The following is a 24,428-nucleotide window of genomic DNA, read 5'->3' on the forward strand; positions in this document are numbered from 1 at the left end:
GTCTAAAGGAACTTCCACAGAAATGGCAACTGAAGCCATTTTTTTCATGTTATTTAATCTAGTTCTGCCTAACATTCTGATCTACATGTAGTTGCAGCCCCACCCAGGCTAATGCCCTTGTTAGCATTGCAAACTCATGCTTGTTCATTTCTGAAAATCATCTTCTTTCAGTTACTCCTTGTTCTTCTTCTTTGACATGATTAGAAGCCACATGAAAAGAAATCATAATGACAACTTGTAGGAAACCTTACGTTTAAAATTAATGACTGAATCACTTACCAGCCTATCCCCTTCCATGTTAATGGTCAATTGTATCATTCAACTTGAATCCACCCTCATGAGTACTCCACCATTTCCTGTTTTGCCCTCTTAAGTTTCTTAAGATTCCCAGCCGCCAATCTAATACTACATCAGGGAACTAACTACAAGTGGGTGTTTGACTTAACAAATCAGAAGTCCATCAATCTGCTGCCTAGGTTTCCTCCCTTTGCTTTCGCTTCATCTTTCTACACTGAAAACATTTACCTTCACAAGATTTCTGGGGACTGCATAACAAAACATTATGAACTTATTCAATGTACGCATTAAAGGGACTGTACAGTACTGGTTGAGGTAAGGGATTCATGTTTTGAACATTTCTAAGTGAGGTAATGAGAAACCTCTTTTGAAATTTGAAAGAAGGATTCAACGTTTATTTGATGAAAATTGGTTTTGGAATGGCAGGGATATCCAAAAAAGTGATAATAATAAAAGGCGACAGGCCACAACTTTAATGGGATCTCTTTGTTTCATCTTGTTTTGGATATCTCGGCCATTTCAAAACCGATTTTCATCAAATAAACTTTTGATACCCTTTAGAATTGCATGCTCTTTGACATTTCATAGAGTGGTTTCTGAATATCTCACAAAATGTTAAAAGCTAAATCCTCACCTCGACCAGAACTGTACACACCCTTTAAGATTTCATGCATAGCCCTTGAAAATGTTTAACAGTGGGGATCTCGGGAACTCTTATATCTTAGTGCTCTCACAATTCTTGGAACAGCTTGTCCACTTCCTTCTGGTTCACAAGGCGCAGGTAGAATGTGAAGAAAACGTCGAAGGTAAATCTCTTTGGATCAATGGTGTCATCCTAGCAAAGAAAAAAGAAGAGATGAAAACATAACCTGAATGGCATGTATGAGTGCCACATAGATGACTAGAAAAACACTCGGCGAGCACAGACTTCCGTCAAACACCTCATTTCCACTCATACATGCATGCTGAAGATCACCCAGTTTCCCAATAAAGAAGCCTTTTTGTTACTTCATCAGATTCCAGCTGTGCGGCGCCTTTCCTGAACAGAGCACGCACTGCAGTGTGCATATGCATGCAAACCTCAATGAACTTCTAAGTTCATTAACCTGTCTGCAAAATAGATTAAAAGATCCTTTAAATATCCATAACAATTCCCGGACCACTACCAAAATGTAATTATGCGTTCCTTGCGTCATTATCAACTTTTCTTGCCAATTTCATTCAAATCTATTCACAACTTTTGGAGTTATTTTGCAAACAGACAAACCAATGCCTGTGATCACTTAACCTTGTCATTCCTTGGCAGAAGTAATAATCAAGAACATGTTACTATTCAGGGCTGCCAGCATTCACTCAGCAAAATCAGAGATTCCAAAGTGTTTCATGCATTACAGTGGACAAGAATCAATTCCTGAATCAGGAAGATTTCCATATTTTCTCATGAAGATATGAAGAGATATCAATTTTTTCACAAAACCTCCTGCAGAATCAGGTGGACTTTGCAGATTTGCATTCTATTAAATTGGTAAAAACCACTCCACAAAATAAAAAAGAATGCATGAATACGAAAGTAAGACTTTGACCCAAAATTTTCAAGTCCAATGTGTGTCAAATATGCATACATTTGTAATCACCTAAATGCTTATTTCTTGGAAAGTGTTCCTTGATTATATTTGAAAGAAATTAGATTGCGGCCTACCATTATCAATGACTATCTGATGTCAATACAGAAACTTGCACATCATCACCAGGGGACAAAAAAAAAACTATTATATACCATTTCATCATGCCAGAACAATCTCTCAAACTCAACACAATTGCACATTCTTCAAATTCTTCAAGAAGTATCGTAACATAATCAGTCTGTTGATGACTGACACACAGCCAAAGCTCGAACTGAAATGGTCGTCTAGTGTCAAACCACACATACACGCACAACCATGCAGTCCATATTCACCATTTTTATTGGCATGTATACGACAATATTGCCTTTGCCTTCCATCTAGGACAGGTGAACAATAGCATCAGCCACACCTCATAAATCACTACCTGTACAATGTAGAGGTGGGCGTTTATCATCTTTCAAAAATTGGGTGACGATTTCATCCCCCATCCTCCCCCACTTCTCCTGGCCTTGAAGGCCTTGTATCCAAAGGGGCGACACACGGAATCACATATCCTTTATGAACAAAAACATGCTGAATTGCCTATACAAACAGCGTGGCCAAACCTGAGGGAGAGGCAGGGCGCCGCATTAGTGAGGAGTTGCCATGGATACGCTCCAGTCACGGCTCTCAGCATGTAGTAAGCTGATTTACTGACTAAATAAAGAAACACTGATACGATAAACTTTGTAAAGTCGTAATGATATTCATCGCTTACAATAACGCGCAGCATAGAATCTCGGGAGGGCTCTATTAAACATGAGTGCATAGATTCTCAGGACCTTAATCAGATAACGCAGAGGAAAGCACTGGTTGGAATTGATTTGTGAATATGGCACTCAGCATACAAAGAATGCCCAACATCATTTGCTGATGAAAGTTTTTACACCCATCTGAAATTAATTTTAGGGATTAAGTGGATTATTTTGTTACTATCTTGTATCAGCTAGGATTCATTCACATTCATTTATTTTGTTTTATTTTCACAGGGTAGCCCTTTCAGTCAAAGAACTAATTTACAAGGGGCCCCGACTGCAAGAAAAAAAAAAGAGTACATTCTAAGGATCTCAAGTAATTATCAAGAGCATTTGGATTGGGGGAAACATAATAACAATATCTCTCCCTCCCTCTCTCTGTCTTTGTTTCTGTCAATATCATGTCTCTCATCTCTTTTTTCTCTCTCTTTATTTCTGTGCATATCTCTCACCTTTTTCTCCTTCTCTACCCCTTTTTAATCTACTTCTATGCATCTATTTATATATACATATATATATATATATATATATATATATATATATATATATATATATTTCTTTCTCTCTCTCTCTCTCTTTCTCTCTTCCCTTTCTCTCTCTATCTCTCTCTACAAATATTGATCTGGTTACCTATATCCATCTATCTGGTTATACAACAGCTACATTTACCAACTCATAAACCTTTCAGTGAATACTTGTACTGAATATACACCAAATATATTCAAATTCTGGTTTATTTTCATAAAGGTAGCATACTTCAGTGGTATGTATATAGGGCCAAGATCTCTCAGAAGTGAAGTAAAGTAACCTCTCAGTAATATGTTAACAGTTCTCTCACAAGTGCAGACAGGATTGCATACCTCAGCATTAAAATATTTTTTCCACTAACTGATTCCAAAGATCGAGTATTCTCTAAGCCATTTTGCGCTCTGTTTTACAGATCACATACATTCTTGGCATGTGAACAATAGCCACCTCTTCGACTCAACAAAAATCCTCATAGCCTTTAGACATAGCACATGGGGTTCTGGCAAGCAACAGGTAAACTTGTTTGAAAGTGTCAAACTTTGTTAAACTTTACAAAGTGCAAGACTAGCCCCGCAGGCTACATTTTGTGACAAATTTAGGAGAATATTTGATTTCTTGCAAAGAGAATGTAGAAGATCTGACACACACTGTTCATCATCTCCGCAAAACTTGTTGACAATAGCTAGATCTTTAGTGAAATCCATCATAGGGTGCACCAATGACTGCTACATGTAACAGTTATGTTTCATGTAAAGAACATCTCATGCGATTCATACAAATTACGCATGATCAACTGCCAATTTTGCACACAGATTTTTCTTCTTTGGATTATTCCCCTTCATGTTCTTTTGTTTTGTCTCGAAAGAAATATCTACGGTATATAATCACTTGATATGTGACATTCATACACTTTTGCACATATTTAGACTAGTAACCGAGACAACAAGCATCACATATCACACACCATCTTTTTTGCTTTTCCTGATTTTTTTTTATAAAGGAAATCATAAATGAGTCAAAAAGTAATTTCATATCATGTCTCAGCTCACGAGCTTTCAGTGACATTTTCTCCCCAAAGTTTATATGTACTCTCACCTCTTCTTCCCCCCTCCAGGAAAACAACATTAAGGAGATGAAATATCCGCATCCGAGGAGGGGAAAAACCATGACTGGAAAACGCTACATTGACTTGGCAAGTGGGGCTTGCAAATCCCCCCGCTTCTTAATGAGATACGTACAATCACCTGATTGCCTTCTAAGAGATCAAAAAAGAGGGTCAATTAACTGGCTGAATAAGTCCATTAGCTGGAAGGAAACGAATCAGCGGCATGGACCGAGAGGAATTGGGGGGGGGGGGGGGGGGAGGGGGAGGAGTCATTCGTCTAGACCAGTCCTTATCATTATGAATCTTTGGAATGGGGTGAAGATCTCAACCTCCTGGGGGGCATTTCATGAAGGAACTTGTCGGATAAAATATCTAATAAGTCTCTTTTATCCGACAAGTTTTGATAAATTCTTTAGTCTGATTGGCTGATTTCTCTGAACTTGTCGCATATAATTGACTTGTCGGACATTTTATCTGACAAGTTCCTTCATGAAATGCCCCCCTGATACCATCTAGTGGATAAAGATTGGGGAGATGACACCACCTGCCAGCTTCCAGAAAAAAGTTCATGAAGAAGGAATTCGTCCTTGCCTCTTCAAAACCCCATCCTCTTAGTGATCATCTTGGTAGTATTTGATTTTACTACCTCTCTTGTGGTCCCATTCTTAACCACATGCTAACTGGGAAGCTACTAAGTAGTTGGTTACCCTTGCCCATTCTGCAGTAAACTCTTAATTACTTGGATTGATGGTGTGCCATGGGCACTGACTTAATTCATATCAATTCACTTTCCACATTCAAGTCAAAAGCAGTTTTTATGATTCATATCACATTCACACAAGGATACTTTCAATAATAAACCTCATTTTTTTTTAATAATTCCATTACATGGAAGGAAAAGCTGATGAAAGAAAATGTTAGGCTTCAAGTAAAAGTAATGGCTAGGAAGTGATGCTGATAATCAAACAGATTTTAAAGAACACACTCTGGTTTTTGTGAGAATTCAACCTGAGCAATGATGCGTCACCTTTGAAAGATCAGTATTTATTTCATCTGACTATTAACCTGAGAACAAGGAGCAAAGGTGACCATCTTTTCAAGTCTATTGCATTATCTTTAGGAAAAAAAAAACATGGTTGCTCACTTAAGATTTGTATAATCCTGGCCATGAATGCAAAATGCCTGTGCCTCTGAGTCAAAGAACAACTTAACACACATTGGGAGTAACAATAACTGCAAGTCTGCACACAAATCTGGGGCAGCACTAAACCCACACAACACACACACACACACACACACACACACACACACACACACACACACATCTCATCCAGGCACATATCACATAACAAGATGGTGCATGCTACCCTGTATTACATTAGGACAGATACGATTACATCCCCGGCCATCACAAGACACCATAACTCATTTGTGTGTGGAAGCCAGGAGCTACAAGGGCACCAATTGTTGGCTCCCCATAGATCAGCTTTAGCATCCCCTCATGGTGGAGCTCGGTGTGGTAGCACTCAATCACAAAGACATGACTTTACTTTCATCGGCGCTACACCTGTTGCTTTTCACAGTATGCTGCCAACTACAATGAATATCATTATTACAGCCCCATCTATGGAGTAAACATCCTTTTCGTAATAAATAATCTATGTAACACATAAAATTATCTGGTTACAGTGCAAATAGATGCCATATCTGTTGAAGTATTTAAGAATAATCTCAAGAAGTATTGGGTTTATTTGGCTTACAATAATTGATTATTATTTTCATATACAGTGTATGTCCTGTACTATTTCACTATGTCATTTTCTCGCTTCTATGTACTTGAATGAAAATGTATCTTGCACATAGTTGCGCTTACAGCATTTAGCTACTAGATGGATTTGGCTCCTTATCAGTCCCATATATAATCATTATTATTATCTAATCTGGCAAATTTCATATATGAAGGCTTTAAATGCAAAAAACAGATATATGCCATTTTCAAGTTTTTTATAAGAAAGGTGATCATCAAATAGAAAAAGATTATTTTTTCTCAATGATACTCCATTTGTTACATAACAAGAACATTTTGAAGAAATATCTAAATGATTACATATGTTATAATTTTCATCATATTTCAGCAGCTTCAATCACAAATACCACAAGTTGATGAAAATATGATCAGTTTTTGCCAGTACACTATTATACTTATGTGTTGATAGAACTCAGATTATTTGCATTTGTACATAAGTGCACTGCTCACAAACTTTCATTGAAAGATGCTACTTGACATAAAGGCTAACATGCAATGTAATCAAGACATTAATGCATGCCTGTAGGATGAGAAAGGAAGATGCCTTTTGCTGTCCCTATCTCTGAGCACTTCGCATATTTCAATCATTTACTGGGCTAAAGTAATCTTCCAGTTTCATCAAGATTGTACTATCAAGTGCCTACTTCATTGACAGTATGGACATTATAGCATTTGGTGGCTTTATAAGACTATTCAACATCTCAAGATATATTGACATTCATTCTGTGTGCAACCGCAAGCAATTATATCGAAGAGCCTTAACTGCAGCACTTAACTGCATCTAATTTTCTCTTCCAATACAAAAGCGAACACTCACGACACAAACACACACACACACACACACACACACACACACACACACACACACACACACACACACACATACAAAATACACACAACCACTTAAAGCCAGGGTCAAACTGTCCCTAACGCTTAATCTCCAGACCCTTGGTCTCCATCATCAGTCACATTTCATATATATCTGTTTGCATTTCTTCTCTCCTCGGAGACTTTCTCTGTCACCCTCCCTCTCCTCCTCCTTCCATCTCCGACTGGATGCCAGCAACAATTCCGCCCCATCCGACCCCATCCCCTCACCCCTCACTCCATTCCCACTCGCTCTCCAATCCCAAGTGTTATTGGCTTCCTTCAGACCCCATTTCCCCACTCGTGAGAAATGAGTACTCTCTCTAGAAGTAATCCAGATGACCGCTCTGGTGGTACGCTTCATTTGTCTTCACGTTCGCCGCACTCGTCCCGCCTCGGCAAATGGGGAGCGGACTTCGCGGTGTGGCTGCGACATTCGACTTCGAGTGGCCTACCACCAGTTATGGAATGCTCGGGTTCTCATGCTGCAGCTACTTCTGGTTGACCTGAAACGCTAACGTCACCCCTCTCGAGTAATCGTGATGAGTGTGGCAACAAAACTTGTCAACGAAGATGCATGAAAGGAAGACGCTTCCCTCAGGCAAAAGATTAACTTGCTTCGACGACAAATTTCTAAACAAATTTAATCTCCTACCTTATATTCAAACCCCTGTTCTTGAGCCTGATTTCACATGAAATTGTACCACATGCTTAATTGATACTTACCAAATTCTTTTGCCCACCCAAAGATCCTTAACCCATTGAGGGCAGACCGATTTTGCTACAACACGCATTTCCCATAGACACTTGCCCGAGTATACTCAGGACTCGTCCTCAATGGGTTAATCCCATCTTTTACCATAGATTTGAACTCAAATTGTGTCAATGCACAACTATACTCAGTGCTAAAAAGAACTTGGCTGTTATCAATTAATTACTACTGAAGTAGTTGTCACCAGGGAATATAACTTTAATGAACCCCTTGAATACCGTTTCTCCATCAATTACTATAGACATCTTGTGGAGTTCAGGAGGTGTTTGGTGTGGGTGGGGGGGGGGAGGGTGGGGCTACCAAACTGTAGACCAATTTAAAGTGTGCCTTATTTCTCAAGTGTGAATGGGGCAAAATCCGAGGCTACTCCAACCTGACGACAGATGGGATCATTCATATCAGAAGTGGTGACAACCCATGTGTGAGAACATGCCACGCGTGAAAAATGTTGATTTCTTCCGCGTGGCGTCCCGACAAAGCCCCCAAAAGGGCTCATCCCGTCATCACAGTCACAGTCGGACGGGCTGGTGATCTCATCCACAAATAACACCTCCAACTCACCACACCTATTGGTCTTCTATTTCTATCAATAAATATATCCACAGTTGAATGACAATGCTTTGATTTGTTTATTCTTCAGCAATCCATAACATTATCACATTCTAAAAAAAAAAAAACAATGGCAGCATAATGGATATTTTGAGTTTATTACAATATTTTTTATGGAGCACTGAAGTGGAATGAAACTGAAGCGCTCTGAATAATGGACGTCACTAAAAGAGAGGTATTGTTCTCACATTGTAGATGAAGCAATACATGTACATGGCAATACCCCCCAGTCCTTACCATTTTCTTCAACAAATAATGCTGGACATCTCATTCAGATAGCTAAGATGTCATCCTTTGGCTGTTTTCAAACCTAAAAATCTATTTAATCATTTTGAATTACGAACAACTGTGGCATTTTTATTGATTTTCTATACTAGGGCTCTAACCTTTGTAAAATAGGTTACTCTCTCCCTCTTTTTTTCCTCTCTTTCTCCCTCACTGTGTCTGAATGAAGACACACAAGATCTTATATGCAATTCTAGAGTCAGATAACTCTAAAAGCTGAGTTTGCATGCATATAACACTTCCAGACAGTGGATGCTGGCCTCATACACACATACACAACACATATATATCTATACGTGTATGTGTGTGTGTGTGTGTGTGTGTGTGTGTGTGTGTGTGTGTGTGTGTGTGTGTGTGTGTGTGTGTGTGTGTGTGTGTGTGTGTGTGTGTGTGTGTGTGTGTGTGTGTCAGCATGTGTGAGTGTCTGTGTGTATATGTGTATGTAATACACAGACACATATAGATATATTATTCAAGAGGTATATGTGGATGTATTCTAATATACAATCAATTCATCCATTTCTAGGCCTATATAACCTTCCCTCCATGATGCAGTATTCTGACCATCAGCTTGTCCTAGCATTTATACAACAGAAAATGGCTGGAGGTTACACTACTTGGAAACAGTCAGAAAATGGCATTAGCTCCCAACCATCAAGGTCTATGGGAAAAGAGATTACAATCATTGTCACAAGTCTAACATGAAGTAAATCTTTTATCTCAAAGGCAACTGGACAAAGCCTATTCAGCGTTCTTGAAACCCTTTCAGTGCCGATAACTTCGCACAGTGTGTACAAGCCTATTTTAGGAGGTTCTCTGAGCCAACTGACATTCAAAGCGCACAAAGGGTTAACCCTTTCTGTGCCAGGGACTTTGGACAGTGTGTACAATAAATATTATATCCCTCATGTAAAGCTTCTTGCCATAGGATTGTACAGAGCACGAACATGGTGTAGTTTTACTAGCTAGCTACAAGCAGCTGGATGCGGTGCAACTGGTTACTAGCCAGCGTGATATAGTACTTTTGGGAATCCACGATTTGCACCCATCGTGATCGTGTGATCGATATCTACATTTCTCACTTAAGAATGTACGCAGTGCGAGTAGTAGCGATACTTTTGAGCGACAGTCCTGTGGCTTGTAGCTAGCTAGGCTAGCGCTAAGAGAGCGCGCGGTGTGATGTGCGACAGCATTACAGAAATCTGTGTGGTGCGATGGCGTGGCCGGTCGGTGTGTAACGTGTAGACGTGTGATACGTGATCAATGCATTCAGCTCAATTGACAAAGTGACTGCTTCCAGTAACGGAAGAATGATCGCAGGAGGACACCATATCAGGTACGAATTAGGAATAAACTAAAACCGATTTTGAAGATGATCTGGGTAACGAAGCCGCTTTAGGCCTACTTCTAACGTAGTCCTGGACCTCGATCTTTCGGAGTTTTGCACGCTGTAGTGTAGCTCGTGTGTAGGAATCAACAACAGCGCAGCGGTGTCGTTCGCTACGCGCTGCACGCACTGCTGCTGCACTGCAGCCTAACGTTAGATTTATCGTTCACGAAACCTGCACACTTTTCCAAAAGGGAACCGTCGTTACTCTAGTAAAATGCTCGAGAGGGATATAAAACAAATATCGACTGCTTTCTTTCGGGCCATGGTAAAACTATTTGACCTCGGTGATGTCTCAACAGTGCCATGTCCCTCGACTTCGTCTCGGGACATAGCACTGTTGAGACATCACCTCGGTGCAAATAGTTTTACCATCTCCCTCTGCAGCAGTCGATATTTGTATACTATGGGGTTTACTGTGCCAATCAGTTCTCAAAGCAGCCAAAGGGTTAAAGGTCCTGTTTACCTTTGGGAGCAGTGATTTAAAAATGTTCAAGATATCACATTTGATGCATATGTGTAGGTCTGCTATATCACAAAACATCCTACCATACAAAATTTTTGCAATAAAGCCTAAAATACAAGGAGATATCAGTATTTTTCTCATTAACCCATAACTGTTGATGGTTTAGTCTGGAAACATTTTCATTATAACTTTTTACATTTTGTGTATTTAACAATACTTAACATTGATTATATGGATACAAATTTTTAAAGAGGCTGTTCCTATCCCTAACTCACATTTTAGAACTATTTTAAAGTACTAATACTGGGATTTTGTTTCTTCTGCAAATCGTAAATTAAGAGAGCCTTTAAGAGAGACACCTGCACTGCCTACCTTTCCACTGTGGACTCCGGCTACCTGCAGAGCAGTCTCCACTCTCTTCTTGTCCGACGTGCTGGAGGAGAACATCTTCAGGATGCTGTAAAAGGAGGAAGCAGATAGATGCATTGATAGAAATCAGAAAGGCTCTTCTTTTGTCTGTTTGTTTTATTGCCACACAACAGAGCTGCAGGCAAATCACAATATTAATGAAATAATAAAGATACTAACAGATATACTGTAAAACATGATATATTCACGGCATGAATTTTTCGCGAATTGGAGCCGACAGCCTTTTTCGTGGCATGAAATTTTCGCGAAGTGCTACTGGCGTTCAATGCATATACTGTAAACAAGGACTTTCGCGTGCATTTTAATTTCGCGAATCTTGGCGCTCGCGAAATTCGCGAAATTAAAGTGCACGCGAAAATTCCTCGTTTTACAGTATACAAGACGAGAATGACATGCAATGGAAATGAAAATTTCTACCTATGGGACAAAAATCATTTAGACTTGCAGTTAAAGGGGATGGCTAGTAACTGATCAGTGGGAATCAGTGGGAATGCTGGGGGATGATTGTTCCAATTCTTGTAGGATTCATTTAAGAGTACATTATATATCTATTGTTGTGTGAAAATTATTTGCTTCAGAATGGTCTCATATTCAAGTATTGTGCAGTTAATGGTTTCAGGCTAGCGTGCCTGTACAGTGAAGGGGCATTAAACTGCAAATTACTTGAATATGAGACCGTTCTGTAGCAAACAATTTTCACACAACAATAGATATATAATGTACTCTTGAATGAATCCCACAAGAATTGGAACAATCATCCCCCAGCATTCCCACTGATCAGTTACTAGCCATCCCCTTTAAAGGTATGAGATGTGCTCTTGTAAATACAAGACTTGTAATACAGTTCCTTTCAACTTGTCAAATTGGACAAGACTACGAGACTCAGCAGAATAGCAGAGAAGAAATGCAAGGCAAAAACAATAAAAGCTCTGATGTAATGATATATTATGAATAGTTTATACAACAAACAGCATATAAGTTCTTCAGATCTACATAGAATATCACATTTCTCTTCAACACTGTCAATCTTACCTAATGTTTTGTTAACACATGGAAAATTGAAAGAACAATGGCAATGTAGTGAAAAAGTTAGGTCTGCAAGACAATTTTCAGAATAGTTCATTCATTCATTCACTCAGGCATGCCGATAGAAGGTTGTATTACATACGATATATCTCTTATCAAAACACTGATGGCTTCAAGCCATCAGCAGGCATCTCTCCTCAGTCGCCTCTGGCTACAATAGCGGCAAAACAGTGTCTCATCTGATGTTTGCATGGGTCTGTATAAGTGTGTATGTTTGCACATTTGTTCACATGCATACTAGGGACACATGTGCATACAAATACAATCACAGGGACAGTTGAATAACATTCTGTTTTTTTATGTAAAAAGAAAGCAGCGAGACACCGCTACAAACCAAGACAAAATGATGTGAGAAAGACTGGCAGCAGTTTGTCTCATCAAAGTAAAGATTTTGGCTGCTTTATCAATGCAGATTTTTTTTCCCAACGGCATCCTTCCCCCCCCCCCCCCCCCCATAAAAGGATATCATGCAGTTCAGTTGAGAGGTGCTATAATGTGCTGTTCTCTTCTATAGCTTTTCACGTTTGTCAGTTTTGTCCATGATAAGAGAGGACAGAGCCTAAGAGAGTGCAATGACCTTGAGAGTCATTACATAATAGACAGCAGACTTACTTCTTGACAGGGATGTGCCCATTTCTGTTCACCATGATTGTGATCTTGGTGTATCTGTAAGGAAACAGGAAAAAAAAAATCAAGAGAAAAGAACCAATGTCAACATGAAATACATATGTATTCATTCAAAATGTGTTATACGGAACTAAACCAACGCTTCCCTCCAAGCACAGGTAGAATTAGTACATTTAATCCAGGCAATGTCATATACTTTTGACTTACCAGTGCAGTATGAAATGACCTAGGACATATAATAAACCATAACTTGATCAACTTGACTTACTTCCTCACATCCTTGTAGTATTTTCCATTTAAGTCTTTGTCACGTGTGTTTTGTCTTGTCCATGTATAACTGAATATATTTCTTGGGGATTTAACTTGAAAGGCTGGTCTAAGCCTATGCTAATTCTTCCACATCTGTCAATATAAAGCCTATGTTTTGTATATTTTTCATTTACCTTTATGATGTATGCTGTGATGTACAATGTAACTGTCTTTCTTTCTTTATCAGATTTGTGGAAATAAATTAAATTGAATTGAAAACATGTTAGATGTGGACTTACATAACTGACTTCCAAGAGTTGAGCCACTAATTACAGAAAAAAAAAAGAAATTGAGAGCACTAATAGAGAGTAGATTTCAAAGTTTTTCCCCACTCTGGATCTGACCCATCTCGCTAATCACATCTCATGTTCCAAGTCTTGCGCAAACTTTCGAGTTTGTGCAGCAGTTGGGTCCCACATGCCGAAATCTAACCATGATGTGAACGTATCATCCAAGTATGCAGAATATACCACTGATGTCACAAACTATGGTCTCAATCACACTACTGCAACCTTCATCATGCCATCAAATTACTACCACAGCACACTCAAAACCCTCTTTTTGCTATACAGAAGAAAAATTATACTGTTTTCACAAAAATATCCTTGTAACTCTTCACTTCCCAATAAAAAGCTTTAGCTGATACAATACCCTTATCAAAGCATATAATAATCAAATAAGATTCATAGCATTTCTTTCGAAAACATAACAGAGACCGAGAAAAGGTTGATGAACAAAGAAGACAGAAAGTTGTGTTGCAATGACAGCAATATAATATCCCTTGTATCTTTGATGGTAACAGACACCTTAATGTAAACATGTGAAATTTTGCTTATGTAACTTGGGTTTTTTTTAATCTATCTGATTTCAATGAACAGTTCACTGTCCTTGCTGTTTGATTTTGCTGTATTCTTAAGTGTTGATGTGAAACTTAATGGAAGCTCTCTTGAATCCCCCCCCCCTCCCCCCTCCCCCTCTGATATTTCTACTTCTTGAAATGCAAGTGCTTCTAAAGAGTTCTCCTGGCTTTGTGCCAACATCCATACACAACTGCCATCTTCGTTCTGGCCGCCACAACCTCCACTTCAGTGGAGAAGCCACTGACACTCTGACCAACATCTAGCCACAAAGAAGCGGCGTGAGCCTGAAGCCATTCTGACTAATGAAATGTTTTTATTACCCTTGTGCCTATGACTTACAAAGACAATTCCACTTGCCTGAATCCAAGAAATGAAACGAGGGAACTTCTACGCAAGGACAAAGGAGAGAGAGAGTGACAGACGACATTGTCTTTTGCACGCATATATTGTCTTTGTTGAAAATTTGTCTATCCTAATTCAATTTGTAAATTCATTTTTGCAGTCTTCTGGCATTTTGCTTCACTTAATCAAACTTTGTGATTCTCCCTTGGCGATCTACACCTAAAAGAATTGAATTTAATGTCAAGCAGAAAGTGTTGTTACAGAAATCACACTTCAACATAAAGACAATGTCATCGATCGGTCAAGCATACCCTACTCCTATCTTGAAATCTGAACATAGGGCTGTGTGTGGCACTGATGGACATATAGGACTGATACTATGTTCAGTTACATCTGACATAAGATTCTCTGTCAGTGAAAATAGTTAGCTGTCACTCAGTTACATCTCCCTAATATAAAGTATTAACAACAAAAAACATTAAATCATACAACAGCAACTACATTTGCAAATTCTGAATTAAACTATGATGTCGGGCCTCAGTAGTTTCTCTGCGAGGTAAGAGTCACCTCTTTGCTTCACTAACCTGGAAATTTATCAATTTACATACAAGATCATTGATGCATGTGACTTCCGTCTACCCGAGTTGTCACACTACTGTAAATCTGGAAACTTTCACATGCATGAAACTTTTGTGAGTTATTCATGGGGAGCCAAGATTTGCAATAAAGGTAAAATATACATGAAAGGTTTTTGACTACACAATGCGCTGAATGCTGGTGGCAATTTGCAAAAGTTTTATGCTGCAAATGTTTTTGGTTTTACAGTCTGCTGGTCTTCCACATTTCAGTAATATACCTTTGATTTGAATTCTTCAATTCAACATTGCATAAATTGACCCCACATGTGGCTACATAATCTCTCTTCTCTCTCTCCCCTTCTGTCTGTATGTCTGTCTGTCTGTCTGTTTGTCTGTCTCTCAATCTCTTTCTCTCATCTCTCTCTCTCGCTCGTTGCCCTTGATTTACATGCGGTTGCTTTCATAGGAGCCTTTATCGCCTGGATACCATTCCCACTCCCTCTATTGATGCCTACGAGCGCTGTCATTTACCTGTAAAGGCTGCCCGCGGCCGATGCTATCTGACAGCCTCTGTTTTTGTTTGCACGCATCATCAATATCACCATGTCTGTTTTCATTTCTCATCCGCATCTCTCCCATCCTGACGCCATCCCCCCCCACCCCATCCCACCCCATCACCACTACCACCATCCTCATTTCCTCTTCAGTCGATAGCGATGGCACTTAACCCGTACCTCTCTGATTTCTGTCTCTCACGACAGGAACCAAGTTTGACTTTGGATGCAGCATGCTTCCTCCCTTACCCTTCTAAACTGACATAAAATTCCGGTGATATTCTAAGTGATATTTCTTCAAAAAAGTAGCACCTACGGTAGGTGTCTCATAAGAAAACACACCTGATACTCCGAAAGAAGAAAAAAGCACCATATATGTTTGCACAGCAGCTAGGCACTAAAATCTACCAACAGAAGTCATGAATCAGCTCTTAAGATACTGCCGTGAGAAATTGACAAAGTCCGACTCTCAAACGAGTGTTATTTGCAAACACATTGCCATAATGTGCCTGTACTAGTCACATCATCTTATTTGGGGAGTGGTTTTTTTTTTTCTCACCTTTACACTTTGTACTTTCTCATTAGGCTATTGAGCGAAGGAAATTTCACATTAATGTCTTAACGTCCTACACTTACAAAGAATTGTGTCCCCACAGAAAATGAGTTTGTTACCTAAAATCACTTGAATAAAGGTGTATGAGAGCATCTGTGTCTGTTCAAGACAATTTCTTAGGGTTTCACGACCTGAAAACATTTGCCATTAACATTGCACAGGGGAAATGCCTGTTCTCGGTGCTACCAATGTTATGCCAATTTGAATATCCCCGTATTGCCCTGAGTTGATTTCGCTGTCTGCATTTCAAAATCCAAGTATGACTCATGGTCTAGTTGTGGCGCTCTTTTGCCACTGCATGTTAACGCCCCTTTTTTATCTCATGCTTTTTCTCTTCCTTGCGGGAATATTTGAATTAGGGAGCACATTTTAGAGGAATCAGTCTGTGGGCACAACACAGTTCACACTAACAAGAATGCAAGCAAAATATGCACATATGAAATTATACAGACATTGGAACGCCAACTGCATGGCAAATTACTTTTAGGCACATGATTCTTTGCTCGGCCTTTGGAATGACGCATATGTCAGATATCAAACATCTACTTAAATCCATTTGATAACAATAAAATATCTAGATCTGAAACTGTAACACCAGGGAATGAAAGGGTAGTACAGTGAGTTTATATTTGTGTTCTGTTAATATAGTCGAGAGTACCATCGAATGCAAGTCAAAACCCCAAAATATAATTCCATGGTACAGTTTTGAGCTACTAGATGTATATCTCACTATAGTGGGTAACTGCTTGCACTTACTATTTAAAGAGTTTGCATGCACAAAAAGACCTAGGATTTTACTTCTCTACATTCAGAGGTGGTGTTGTAATACTTCATATGAAGATTATGAATATTCTGTGCATGCATCCAATTTTCCTAAAAAGGAAGAATGGCATATTCTGCAAAGCATATCATAGAATCTTATACATCTACTTTGGTATATTCAATTTTATGGAATTCATTTCATATTCATTTGTTGAATTTCTCTTCCATAAGTCTGGCAGATCTCAGACAGAGTTCCGGTACACACTATAGCTTCATCCTGGATAACCATGTACATGTACTAAAGAATATATCGGTGCATCTGAATGGAAATGAAATCAGGTCTGTTTTTAAAAGGACATGTTCACCTTCACAAACATGTGGATTGAGTGAATGCAGCAATATCAGTAGAACACATCAGTGAAAGTTTGAAGAAAATCAGATAATCCCCTCAAAAGTTATGAATTTCTAAAGTTTTTGCTCAGTCACTGCTGGACAAGAAGACTACTACCGATTGTGATGTTACATGTGTAGAACAATGTAAAGAAAATATAGAGAAAATTCCACATATTTTCCAGTTTCTCGCATAATGAGAGAATACTTGACTTGCCTCTTTCAGAAGGCAGGGGGAATAACATTACCCTTAACATACGTCAGAGACAAGTTGAGGAAATGTGCACTCTTTCCGAAAAATAAAATTTTATGAAATTCTCTTTATATTTTCCTTATATCGTTCTACACATGTGACATCATACACTGTAGTAGTCTTCTCATCCAAGAGTGACTGTGCAGATACTTTAAAAATTCAGAACTTTTGAACAGATTGTCCAATTTTACCCAAACTTTCCCTGATGTGTTCTACAACATTGCTGCATTCACTCAATCCACATGTAAATGACGATGGACTTGTCCTTTAAGAGATTAATGGGAATAATCTTTTTCTGAGCATCACATCTCTTTAGCAAGTCTGCCATATGGACAGAGTATGGTTAAAGTCCTCTCCCTCCCCCCCCCCCTTCTTTTCCAGAGGGTGGGGGTTGAGGAGGAAAGGGAGGGGCATGTCTGGTATATGCAATCATAGCTCTATTTTACATGGGTGCAACTGCTGGACCCCCTGGAAATAAATTAAGTCCTTTCTTGTTTACTCTGTGGTGTATTGCATGAAATATTCTTCAAGAAACTTTTTAAGAGCCAAAAACTTGAAAAGCTCAGTTAACGGCTTATAGCTTGATGACTTTGTAATAAGAGGCCAAATTTATATGAAATTATCATGATATTACCAATTTGAAGCTCTGATTAGAATTCATTCTGAATCACAGCCCTCAGGAGAATGAAGAGGAAGCCATCCATTATCTCATGGGGGAGGGGGGGGGGGGGGACAAAGTGAGTTGTTATTCAATTTTGATTCTGGAAAAGTGGCCATATAAGTCTGTGACACTACTTACCCTCACAACCTTCCTTGCATATATGCAAATATACAGTATAATCTCCTCAAACAGTTATAAAATCATTTTATATTCTTGAAGTCTCAAAAATAGTTCGGTACAAGCCCAGCAGACTTTGAACTTTGACAATGAATTATGATGAGAGACCAGTGCTTGATACCATAATGAGATTACACCAGCATAAGAACAACCCATGCCATGTGTAGCCAGGGAGCTGTTCACACTATGACAAATTTTCACAATACACAAACAAATTGATTCCTTCAGCCTTTAAGCCATACTTTGCCAATCCCCCACTCAGAATGTTTCACCATTGGATGACAATTGGCATGTGAAAGGTTAGCTGCAACTTGCTACTAAATTCATTAATCAGTCACTATATAACTTTCATATGAACATGTATGTATAATAAGATAGATACCATAGCGACATTACTGGTTGTAATACTACTTGAGGCACTTTTTTTTTCAAAAGGCACACATCCTTGCAGATTTCAGTCCAACACAGAGTCATGGACTTTGCACTCAAACACATCCTCTTGCATGGAAGAAGTAAAATACTGTATACGTCATATATTTCGCGAGCCTAAATTTTAGCTAATGGGAAATTCCCAACGCTGTCGCAAGTGCTTAAATTCGCGACCGTGGAGTCCTGTACTGAATGGAGAAAATGTATATGTGTACGTAACATTCACATCGGGATCAGAGTCAATCTTTTCACGTGTCTTTAATGTCCCAAATAGCATCCGACTCGCGAAATTCGGAAAATATAAACCTCGCGAAATATTCAGCGTATACAGTAGTTTATGAAATTTGGTTTCTTGTACCCAAGAGTCAAAAGTATATGCACAGGGGCGGATCCAGGAAGGACCGCAACCGGCGCACGCCCCCCCCCCCCCTTTATTTTTTGTTGAAACAAAAGAAATAAAAAGAAAAAAATGGGGGAGGGGTGCGTGCGCCCCCCCTTTAATTTTGTAAACGCGCCCCCTCTTTACGGAATTTCTGGATCCGCCCCTGTATGCAGCTCTAAACAAGCTGCTGTCAAATGGCCCATAGGATATGATTTAGAAAAACTCAAATGTTCCTATATACATATGCAATTTAAGGATATTTTATAGGTCAGCTGTTGCTTCTGTTTAGCTTATTTTATTTCTAATATTTTTTTAGATGATTTTTTTTTTCTCTCTGCATGTGAAATTGATGTAGCATTGTTAGCACTTTATTCCCTCAACTCTCTTTCCATCTGGAGGTTTTAATCATAGGATCCTCTCATGGAGGGATGCCTCCAATAATTGAGCAACCACCAGACAATCGGGTTATCTCGCAGCACTAACATCCGATAAGATCTCGCCCGTGCCGACTGCGTGCCGTCCTCCTCGCGAAACACGTCGGAGAGGAGCCCTCGATCGCCTATCCCTCGTATCTGCATATCTGGCCTTTATCGTTCGACTAGCCATTACCCCGGCACTGCCGAACAAAATATGCATTTGAACAACCCAGTTTATCAGGCAGCTTTATCAGGCTCTTTATCAAGCGCTGTACAATTCAGAGCTCACAAATGAAACATGTTTTATCATATCTGAGCGTGTGTATATTAAACAGACATCTATACATAAGCTTATGTGCATGTGTGCATTTGTGTGTGTGTGTTTGTGTGTGCATGTATGTGTGTGTGTGTGTGTGTGTGTGTGGGTGGGTGTAATTACTTAAGCTCAATAAGCTGCCTTGGTCAGCTTTTCAGGATAAATTCACATTTCTCTAATACTTAAAGTCTTTTAACCCTTCTGCTCATTCTCTTGTTGCGTGAATATCCTGTGGTCATCCCTGGAGGAAACAAACTAAATTGCCTTAGCAGATAGTTTAAAGTGCAATCAAAACCCTTTGGTTCTGTGCAAAGGTTAATGGCTGCTACTGGGGTAATCTGGCATGATGAGTGTGTTGACTCTTTACACAGAGCAAAGCAACTTTTATGACGTGCCACGAGAAAAATTCTTTCTTTGACATTTCTTCAATTCATTCCGTATAACAGACACATATTTTGTGATGAATGTATAAAGATGTACTGGCAGCAGTAAATATAGCTCTTCCTTCTTTTTACCCCACTCGTTCATATGATGAAACTCTCAATCATGGCTTTTAGGGACACGGCAGAGGCGAACATCTCTCAAACAGCAGACAAAGTTGTGTGCTTATTCAAATTTCATGCTCTAAAGGTTTTCCTACTGTTCACAAGCTCATCATATGGTCTTGTATTCTACAGTGGTCTACCACCCTCACTGACAAACAAATTAAATTAAAGAGTGCACACCAAATTCAATCTCACCCTCAAACGAAATCCTGATCCCCCCCCCCCCCCCCAATAAAGAAATGGAGAACAGTACAGCAAAAAGTGCTTGATATTTCAAGAGATACTGTAAAAGTGGATATTTTCGCGCAAGTAATTTTTCGCACTTGGCCGGTTAAGAAGTGTTTCGCGTGTTTTTAATTCCGCGGAATCAAGACATTACGCACAGGAACATATAGCAAGCAAAATTATTCGCGTGCTTTTATTTTTGCGCTAGTTTCTGGTTGCGTGAAATGCGCGAAAATTTCAAAACTGCGAAAATTTCCACTTTTACAGTATTTCAAGAGAGAGTAGTAACTGAAAGCAAAAGTAGTAATATCATGTGAGATATTCGATTCTTTTCTTGTTCAATGTTCAACACTCACAGTGGAGAAAAATTGTCAGATATACACTTTAGCTGACCAACACTGTATCTTTAATAGCAGAAACCCTAATTTGCAAATATTGAAAAGGGCGTGACCCTGACTGAATTAAGAACACAGTAGCTATGTAATATAGTCATAATAATGCATACAGAACATATTTTATTAGCAAAATTTAAGTGATATCTGAGACCTCCTACCCAAAACTAGGAGAGGATTCCAACATTTAGAGATTATCAAAAGAATTTTGTTGATTTCTTCCCCCCCCCCCCCCCCCCCCCCAGCCCCCCGCTTCAACAGTCATTGGTTTTGAGCTGCATTTTCACACCTAGGTCATGTTGGAACCACATGCTGGCTTTGCACCAATCTAACCATGATGGGAAGGCCTAAAATATCTGTGACCTCAAATATATAACTTCAGTCTCTGACATAAGATAAAAACATGTGAGGCCACATCACCAGGTAGTAACATGTTTTCCGCTGAGCATACAGCCATTCTAGATTGCCATTCAGCAGTGTATTCCATTAGCTCTTCATGTATAAGGCTGACGTGGCAGCAATTACCGTTAACCTTTTTCTGATGAATGCCGATATTGAGGTAAATCATCCACATAATTGAACTTACAGCCAATAGATCGTGATCGCTTGGAATGACTGGGATAGCGCTGTGGGGACCATTGTAAGGAAGTATCTGATTACCATGAGCTTGTCAGTAATTAGCTAATTACATTGATTGTTATCACGGTGCAAATAGCTTCATCTAATGTGCTGAGGATAACAGTATGTGTTCCATGCAATAGCGCCTATCATCACAGTAATGAGGTGGCCCTTGAAGAAAGTTTTGTTGCCCTGCTTCAGAAAATATAACTTAACTGAGAATTAAAACAAAAACAAAACAAAAAAAAATCAATGCATTTCTGAGAGATTTGCAATGATTGTATTTTGCCTTTCTTCCCTGTATACTGTCTGGGTGTTCTACATTTGAATGATAATGATAATAGTAAGAAGAAGAAGAAGAAGAAGAAAAAGAAAAATTCAAAAATGATAATGATAATGCATTCTTAAAATGGTCAGTCAAGTGTTCTTTCATTATGCTATAGAGACAAAAGTTGTGTGGAATTCTCTTTATGTTTCCATTAGTTTGTTGTCCTATTGTGACATCACAAATTGTTGTAGCCTTCCCATCCAGTGATCCAGTGACATGGATTAACCAAAACTTTAACTTATAAATGGACCTTCCAATTTTTGTCAAACTTCACTATTATATGGATGTATATTCTTGCATCTGGTGTATCTACAGATATGTTTGGGGGGTAGATTTGCCCTTTTGGAGGGGCGCATTAAATGCTTCTTTGTTTTAATGCAACCACTTTACTGAAGGGTAAACTTGTGTCGAGGGCAGCTCAGTCGACTTACATTTTCTCGAGAAGCTTGGCGAGAGATGGGTTTTGGGAAGACCGATGGTATGCCAGCTTCAACAGGTTTTCACACCATTCCTGCAGATGGCAGAGAGAGAATCAAAAAATAAAACAAAGACATGAATTTTTCATGGCAGAAACTTCTTTGTAGATTTCATACACGTCACTCAAAGGTCATCTCTTGACCATGGGCATACATCAAAGACACACCAAATGCTGACAGTAAACTCCCAAAACACACCATCTGGGAGAAACACGGTACGATTTCTCAGCAGACCCGGAGCAGACTGTGTCTCCGGCACTACATCATCTGAATAAAACATTATCAGTGATACCCCTAAGATATAGTTGCCAAACTCCAGATGACATTTTATCACTTTGCTTGACATTCTTCCCACTTATATCTCTCTCTTTTCTTTTTAAATTTCAAAAAAAAATCCATGCAGAGATGCTTGCAATGTATGCAAAAGTCATGATTTTTTTTCTTTCTTTTTTTGGCCCTCTAGGGTTTCAGGAATTGGACACATTTCTACACACAGTTTCCAGGCACCGGTAGTTCATCTCGTACCTGGAGGGAGGAGTGGTCCAGAGGACGCTTTATCAGCAATTTGCTTCGCTGACAGAATGCAAATAAATGCACACACAAGTGGAGCAAGGAAGAATTCTCGATGTCCCTGTAAAGCGTACAGGGTGGCGCAACAGAGGCATGTATTCACAAAGAGATTTATTGGTAACATTTCGCGTCTGCAAGCATGGACACACGATGTGTTTTCAAACAAGGAACTATTGTGTTTTTTTTTAATTCTCTGTCACGTTATACAATCAATGCTTGCTTTGTATTTATTTCTCTAGTTGATAGTTAAGCTGGATGTGTATGATTAGGACGTACGCATGTTTGCTTGCTGTGATTTGATTTTTAGTTGCAGTGATTCTACATCTCCTCAAGACTTCCTTGCACCGGTAACAAGATATAAAGGGGCTTTGACACAGTACCCCAAGTTAACCATGAGGTGACGGCAAACACAAATTTGATTAGACTGAAGGTCCTTTCAAACCGACACCGACGGCCATCGCGTAAAGTGATAATGATCCATCTGTAGCGTCCTTCTTACAGCGCTACAGGTGCAGTATTGTGTGTGTGTATGCATCCTGATGTCGTGGTGGAGCAAATCCATTTACATCACAGCAAGACTGTGGTCTTTGTGGTGTGTGTGTGTGTGTGTGTGTGTGTGTGTGTGTGTGTGTGTGTGTGTGTGTGTGTGTGTGTGTGTGTGTGTGTGTGTGTGTGTGTGCGTGAGAGAGGAGCTGCAGAGGAGCCCCAGGAACTTTATGAAGATGGGAGGGAAGGATTGGGGAGGACGCGGACGGTGACAGAAAAGGGTGTGCAGGTTTGCGTGTGTGAGTCTTAAGGTAAGTTCGAGATGACGGGTTATGTGGGAGTGAACGGGAACAGGTTGAACAGGTGGAAGGTGGAGGGTGGAGGCAGAGAGAGGGGCGTAAGCATGTATCCAAAGGAGGGCAGTGTTTGGGAGGTACATGCACAAGTGTGTGTAAAGGTATACCAAATGTATTTGTTCTGTGGGTGTGTGTTGTGTGTGTTTTGATCTGTGTTCAATGAGGGGTCATAGGCAGGAAGGGGTTGGGTGAGGATGAGATAGCAATCGAGCTTTAATATCAAAGGATGACAATGGGACAGGTGTGTTCACATGTGTCCAGTGAGCTTCATTTCATTTCATCTGAGAAAATGGCTGGATAGCCCATGTTCAGCTGCCATAGCTTGTCTTCCATTGTTAAAGGAGGATGATGAAAAAGATGTCTACATGTGTCCATGTGTGTGTGTATATATAGCATTCAAAGCAGGAAAGAGTAGTCACTGAGATAGACACAGCTGGGCAATTCCACGGTAACTGACGTTACACGTAAGGATTTTCATGAAATTGTTTATGTTGTAGTTTTGTGAATGAAAGCACCTGGGGCTTGTAATTAGCATTGATGAATGAGTTCATGAGAATGAAGAAATGGGTGGAAATTTTTTCTCTCAAACTGCATTTCTTATCACATAGCAAGTGAAAATGTGTCGGTAACTGACGTTACGGAAAAAGGACATGGGAAATTATGGTGTAGATTTAAATGGAAATATCTCATGTCCCTGACTTCTAAA

General features: G+C 39.4%; 1 protein-coding gene across 1 annotated transcript in view; it reads right to left on the reverse strand.

Annotated features, from left to right (window-relative positions):
• Positions 1–24,428, reverse strand: part of LOC139745576 (1-phosphatidylinositol 4,5-bisphosphate phosphodiesterase classes I and II-like) — a 134,562-nt gene that overhangs the window by 65,929 nt on the left and 44,205 nt on the right. The window contains exons 5-8 of the mRNA XM_071655972.1: positions 22,266–22,345; positions 12,670–12,723; positions 10,915–10,999; positions 1,032–1,132 (exon numbers count right to left, since the gene is read on the reverse strand). Of these exons, the coding sequence (XP_071512073.1) occupies positions 1,032–1,132; positions 10,915–10,999; positions 12,670–12,723; positions 22,266–22,345 (320 nt within the window). The remainder of the gene's footprint in view (positions 1–1,031; positions 1,133–10,914; positions 11,000–12,669; positions 12,724–22,265; positions 22,346–24,428) is intronic.

Source organism: Diadema antillarum, unplaced genomic scaffold (genome assembly GCF_040938485.1).
Source record: "Diadema antillarum isolate AM-2024a unplaced genomic scaffold, OU_Dant_1.0 scf00000036, whole genome shotgun sequence".
NCBI classification, from domain to species: domain Eukaryota; kingdom Metazoa; phylum Echinodermata; class Echinoidea; order Diadematoida; family Diadematidae; genus Diadema; species Diadema antillarum.